The 6,764-nt window shown below is 45.8% G+C and overlaps 1 protein-coding gene and 1 pseudogene across 1 annotated transcript; both read left to right on the top strand.

Annotated features, from left to right (window-relative positions):
• LOC130537603 (uncharacterized) lies at window positions 1-3,603 on the top strand. The gene is made up of 2 exons (XM_057054515.1): window positions 1-2,879; window positions 3,506-3,603. Exon 1 carries the CDS (start codon window positions 982-984, stop codon window positions 2,335-2,337), a length of 1,356 nt encoding a protein of 451 aa, XP_056910495.1. The 5' UTR covers window positions 1-981; the 3' UTR covers window positions 2,338-2,879; window positions 3,506-3,603.
• A 145-nt stretch (window positions 3,604-3,748) lies between these two features.
• Window positions 3,749-5,813, top strand: LOC130537605 (bifunctional polynucleotide phosphatase/kinase-like; annotated as a pseudogene).
• Window positions 5,814-6,764: the final 951 nt, after the last annotated feature.

Raw genomic sequence — 6,764 nt, 5'->3', positions numbered from 1 at the left:
CCGTTAGTAAGTACGGTTCGAGTCCGTAAGTAAGAACGGTTCGAGTCCGTTAGTAAGTGCGGTTCGAGTCCGTAAATGAGTACGGTTCGAGTCCGTAAGTACGGTTAGAGTAAACCGGAACTAGTACAGTGCTGTATTTCATATACAGTGCACTGTATATGAAAAAGATTTGGGTTGGGACTCGGAGCGCAGTTGACGGGACGGACACTCTCGACGCCCGAGATTTGTGTTTTTGTGGGTTGGAAAAGTGCCAGAGTGAACGTGAATTAAAAGGCTCTTTGTCCTTGGGAATTAACCCCCAGAGTGGAACCGGATCAAAGACGTTTGATCTAGAAGCTTGTTTCACTGAGGCATTGAGTTGACCGTTGGAGTCATTCACATTCAATCTCACTTGGGAGCATAGTTAAAGATGGAACTGGAATGTGGCAAAACGTGTTGGGATCAGGGAGAATGCTCTCCCTATCCTCGGTCTGTGGAAGAACAGTGGAAGTGGACTCTTGATCAGGTGGTGAGTGGCATGAAAGAAGGGACAGGGAAAGAGAATTGGATGCAATAAAAAAGTTGTGGAAGGAAGCTCAGAAGCAAAAGATACTTCCCCCTCCAGAGGTGAAGGTTAATTTAGCTGAAGCATTGTGTAAGTGGGAGTCAGAAATTCACACTATATTACAGGATCATCTTGATAATCCAAAATTAGGTTTTATAGCAGGAAAATCATGGCAAAAACAGGGTAAGGAGTTAGAAGATAAGCGTCGAAGGATACATGTTGTGGCTGTGACATGTGCAGCGGTGCACTATTGCAGATCTAGGGGGGTCACACGAGTGCCTAATGTAGAGAAGCCTCCATTAGAAGATCCAAACCAGACACTGACACTTAACACCACTCTTTATCCATCATTACCTACTACCTCTTCCCCACCCCCATATCAATTGCCAGTTTTGACTATTAACAGTGGTCAGTTAGATGTGGACAGAAATGAAGAAATGCAGGAGTTACGTGAGACAGTGGGTGAACTTCGGAGACAGGTTAGAATGATTAATCAGGGACAGGAAGAGGTTGAAGATAACTTAGGAAAAATTGAATTTAGAGAAGAAGCTCAGGTGGGTTGCCCTAAAATCTCCCAACAAACTATATTTAAAAAACAGGACAGTCAAAAATCTGCATTACATGTCTTTAAAACACTTAGCAATCAAACAAAACAAGTGAAAAGAGCTGATCCCTCAGGAGGATTTGCCAGGGCTGAGCACAGGGAGGAGAAGGCAAGATTGATTTATGGCAGTGATAAAGAGGAGAGCGAGAATAAGACAGATACCTTCAAAATTCCGGCTACATTTATTGGAGAATTGGAGGTTCAGGAGCCTGTTGAAGCTCAGACAGAATTATATGAATTAGAATCATGGGAAGAGAGTGAGTGTGAGTATAGAGGCGTACCATTGACAGGGACCATAAATAATGAGGAGGCGGGTCAAACAGGAATACACACAAGGAGTAAGGGGCCCGTTTCAGGAATGCCGCAGCTACAGGCCCCTCTGATACAGAAAAGAGGAGGACAGGAACCAGTATATGTTCCATTTGCTATCACAGACACTAATTGTTTGGTGGATAAGATGCCCCCACCTGCAGAGGGAGGCGGCAAGTGGAGGTCTACCCTTTTCAGTTTAACACAGAGCATGCAGCTGGCAATGGGAGACTTTAGAGGAATTTTAGGGAGACAAGTGTCTCTCTGGGATTTGGATAAAGTTGAGGTAGCAGCAGGCATTAAAGACAGACCTAATGCTGCACGTTTTGGCCCATGTGCAACCAGGGTTGGTGAAGCTATGAGACAGATATTTCCAGTATCTCCAGGAGCAATGCAGAATTTAAGATTTAAGTGGGAGGAAAGTGAGTCGGCACATGGATTCCTTGCAAGGTGTAAAGAGGAATGGATGTGTGCCACAGGGTGCCATCCTGGTTCTAAACAACAGGGAAAGAAAGAGGAGGTGATGACAGCGCAGGAACAGCTCCTAGAAATGCAGTTAGATGAAGCACGGAAAAAGCTAAATGATAAACACAAGGAAGAGAAACAGATGGTTCAGCAGTTTCCTCGGCAGGTGCAGCCAGATCAGTTAGGTCTGCAGCAAGATTTTGCTCCGATAAACCCGTATTGGGTCAGTCCAAGGGGAGGCATGTGTGGGAGACGCGGCGGGCAGGGATACGGCTTGATAGGCGGGTACTTAGGCCGAGATCAGTGTCATGCCTGCAAAGGGTATGGTCATTGGCAAAGGGACTGTCCATATCACAACTACCCGGAGGTACCAGGCAGTGTTCCACCATCTCATGGAATTTATCACCGGAGCTGATTTTATCTGACACCATCGAGCTTGTGGGGTTCTCAGGAAGCCGGAGAGACAGCCGTTTTCGGTGCCATTAGTGCAGGGGTGGGGAACCTCCGGCCTCCGGGCCGTATACGGCCTACGAGACCATTTCTACCGGCCCGCAACGCAATAAGATTTTTATATTTTATATGTGCACTTATACAGTGGGACCGTTCGCTAAACTCCGCGAGCTGCGAGTAGCAGCGGTAGGCGTATTTTTGCCTTTTGTATCCTGAAATTTCTTTCGTAACAAGATGAAATATTTTCCCGTTTTCTGAGATAAAACAGACGGTTATGTTATGTCCGAGTCAAGGTCAGGGTCAGTGAACACAGCATGTGATGTACGTAGTGGGCTGGACTGATTGACACGGACGAAAAATGCTTAGCGAAAAACGCTAAACTCGACGAGTTGAAAGGACAGATGAGTTTGGATAAAATTAATGCTCTTCGCCGGAGTTTGGAGGCTCAACAAGCAGCTTTCACACGACCATGTACCGACAGAGAATATTACGCGTGCAAGTTTTGTGGTGAGTGAATTAATAGCCACGAAGCTGAAACCTCATGCCGAAGGAGAGTTCGTGAACGCGCCTCGTAGCCGCCGCTGAGGCGCTCGCGCCGGACAAAGTAAAATTGTTTCAAAGCGTGAATTTTTTTCGTGAATAACTACTGAACTAAGACATATATTGTTATGATTCCAGTGGCTAACGGTATATTTTTATGGTCAAGGAATCTAAATATGTAGTCAAAGTATATGTGGGACTAATATTATGGTGGAAATCACAATATGCCAGGAATTGTTGCGCTTGGCGGAGGTCTGCGCTCTCCGAGTGCTTTCTAGTTGTTATTATTATTATTGTCTTTATCTTTCTTTCTTTTCATTTATTTTCTTGATTATCTTGTTGTATTGCAGTTTTTGTGAGTAGAGGCCTCGAACAGGCCCTTACGGGTCTCTTGCCTCAACTCTGCACCTCTTTTTATTGTTTTGTATGATCATGAAAACATATTTTACTTGTCATTTTATTCTATTTATTTGGTGATTTTTATATGCATGTGTGCTAAATAAATAATTCAAACTCAAATGCAGCAATCATGAGACTTAGTAACACAGTGGTTATAGACTCTTTTTTTTGTCTTTTTTTTTTTGCATCCCTAGGTATGTGTTCATAATAGTATGGCCCTCGGAGGACTTTATAAAAATTGAAATGGCCCTCGATATGAAAAGGGTTCCCCACCCCTGATGTAGGGTATAGGGGTGGTTTCGGACACAGCCAAAGTGGTGGTTTCTTTCTACTGACGCCGAAAAGTTTGATCGAATCGAAGAATTTGTACGCTTTAGACTTTGTCACGATAATTTCATCTCTCTCGTTTATGTTCATTCATACATCTAAACTTACATTCGACACGATACGACGCAATAAAGGCTCCCAGATGTCGTGTACGCTCGTCAGCCAGACCGGAGCTCGGATCTCTCTTGAGGATGGACGTCCTGTGGTTCTCGGCCGAAGTCCGGACACCAGAGTCACCGACAAGAAATGTTCTCGGAACCAGGGTAAGGAAATGTGGCCCAATTAATTGTGAAATCGGGATTTTTTCCGTCATCCAAGCCATAGTGAAATGAGTAATTTGGTCAAAGGCATGCTACTGATGGTACAAGATAGTAACCATCGAAATAAGGGTGTTTATTTTGAAAGAGTAAATCTTTTTCTGTCTTTCAGTGAAAGTGGTAGCTTGCTATGCAGACCAGGACGTTGTTGTTACGCAGGTATGAACAGACCCACATCACTGACATTTGGCTCATTGACCACAAACAGGTAGATCAGTTCTTGTCTCTGACGCAACACTTTTCAAACATCGGCTGTGAATGTCTGAAGATTGATGGCATTGCTGTTCCACCCACATTGCCTCTGTCCTTTAAACTCTGTGCCCTCTGTATAACAACGTTTGTGATTGCTAATTTGTCTTCTTTAGTTGGGACCAAATCCTACTTTCCTGGATGGTGTACCGCTTGGCCAGGGCCTGTCAGGGACTCTCACTGACGGAGGTACTCTCTACCTTGTCAACCAAAACCACCCATTTAAGCTGTGCTTTGATTTGAATTCAAATAGAACAGCTACCAGCACTGTAAAGAAAGGAGAAAAAGCTAAAGATAAGACACAAGGGGGAAGCAAAGAGACACAAGTGAGTGCAAATCCCAAGCGCAGTATCAAGGATTTCTTTTCTACCTCTCCATGAAGGTAAATTGGCACAGAACCAAAGTGTGTATCATTTGGTCTGATTGTATTATTGCATTTTCTCCTGAAGTTGTGTTGTCTTTTTTTTTTTAGTCGTCAAAAAGAAAACTTAGTCCTGAAAAAGAGGATGCTGAGGTTAAACACCAAAGAAAGAGTGAGGATGAAGAGGAAGAGGAAGGAGACGAGGAGGAGAGACGAGCAGAGGAGAAGCTCAAGCACCTTCAGGAGATGGCAGAGAAGTTCACACCCGAAAGCAAAGACGGCACCTCTTCATGCTCAGAACCGACAGGCTGCCTAAAGAGCAGCTGGCAACAGATTGGCAACCTGTTACTTTACACTGCTGCAGGTGTTAAAGGGCGTGACAAGGTGACCTCAGCTGCACAGCATTTACTGATGCCAGAGAATAGAAGAGGGTTGTCGAGCTGACTGTGCAACGTTAAAATGTTCACGTCAGCTCGCTATCAGAATTAGAGACGGCTTAATATTGTGTGCAACTTATCCTCACTTTCTCCTCCACTCTCTTCCTGTTCAGATTGCTGGGTTTGATATAGACGGCTGCATTATCACCACCAAGTCTGGCAAAGTCTTCCCTACCGCTCCAAATGATTGGAAGTACGCCTTGGTCTTGGCTTGTCTACATCTACATGTTTAAATTCACTCATCCAGTTGCCTACCTGGGACACATTTCAATATTTCCTTTCATTTCTATGTTTGATTAAAAGGATTCTGTACCCAGAGATTAAGCCAAGACTTGCGAGCTTGCTTCAAAATGGATACAAGGTGGGCAGGAGTTCAATTTAATAGCTTCAAACTGCAATAATGAAAGAAACACCATCGTTGTTTTGGCCTCTTTGTAATTCACCAGTGCATATTATCGACTATCCTCGCTCTTTTTCTGCAGGTTGCATTCTTTACTAATCAAATGGGGATCGCTAAAGGAAAGCTGAGACCAGAAGTCTTCAAGTCTAAAGTGGAGGACGTCCTGGCCACGCTGCAGCTTGCTGTGCAGGTTGGTGGCACCCAAGCCCGACTCGGAGCCTTTTCTCCTCACTATTGCCTAATGTGTCCGTCTCTGTTGTGTCTCAGGTGTTCGTGGCCAGTGGTCCTGGTCTCTATAGAAAACCAGTGATGGGAATGTTTATGTTACGAGTGGTTGTATCAGGACCCGAAAGCAGGCAGGACACAGTGGCGTATCGTTCCCAGAAGCTTTATTAAAGTTTATAGAACTCAAAAAAGGCGTGGAGACCACGACTCGGTGCTTAATCAAAACAGGTAATGTAAACTTACGACAAAAAGCAGTCCATGAAGGATTAAGAAAAACAATAATCCGATAACGGGTTCAAAAAGTAATCCACGAAGGAAACAGTCTCACGAAGTCCAGGAGGGTACAGCCCGGGGTTTTCCGAAAACGACAAAACACGCCAACGCTGGCCAACCGTGAGAACAGTCCATAAATAGGTGGCTTGATTACAATAGTCTGCAGGTGTACCAGTCCCCGGCACCACCTGTGGCTGAGGCATGGCTCCACCACGCCCCCCGCAGGAGAAACCCTGCAAAAGAGTTCCCAGAAACTGGGAACCTGACATTACCCCCCCCCCCAAGGGGCGCCTCCTGGCGTCCTTCCAGGCTTCTCCGGGTGGGCATGGTAGAAATCGCGGAGGAGGCTGGTATCTAAAATGAACTGGCGGGGAACCCATGATCGCTCCTCCGGACCATACCCCTCCCAGTCGACTAGGAACTGGAAGCCACGGCCTCGTCGGCGGACGTCCAGGATACGCCGGACCGTATAGGCAGGGCCTCCGTCCACAATGCGGGGAGGAGGTGGAGGGTCAGACGGGGGAACCAGATCCGACTCTGCAACGGGCTTTACCTTGGAAACATGGAAGGTGGGGTGTATCCTCAACGCTGGGGGAAGCTTCAGGCGGACGGCTGCAGGGTTCACCATCCGATCCACCTCAAAGGGACCCACGAAGCGAGGAGCCAGCTTCCGAGACTCGACCTGGAGTGGAAGGTCCTTGGTAACACAGTGGTTATAGACTCTTTTTTTTGTCTTTTTTTTTTGCATCCCTAGGTATGTGTTCATAATAGTATGGCCCTCGGAGGACTTTATAAAAATGAAATGGCCCTCGATATGAAAAGGGTTCCCCACCCCTGATGTAGGGTATAGGGGGTGGTTTCGGA

The sequence above is a fragment of the Takifugu flavidus genome, chromosome 14 (genome assembly GCF_003711565.1).
Source record: "Takifugu flavidus isolate HTHZ2018 chromosome 14, ASM371156v2, whole genome shotgun sequence".
Taxonomy (NCBI): Eukaryota; Metazoa; Chordata; class Actinopteri; order Tetraodontiformes; family Tetraodontidae; genus Takifugu; species Takifugu flavidus.
Note: the sequence above shows the minus strand (reverse complement) of the source record. Positions and strands in the feature narration are given on the sequence as shown.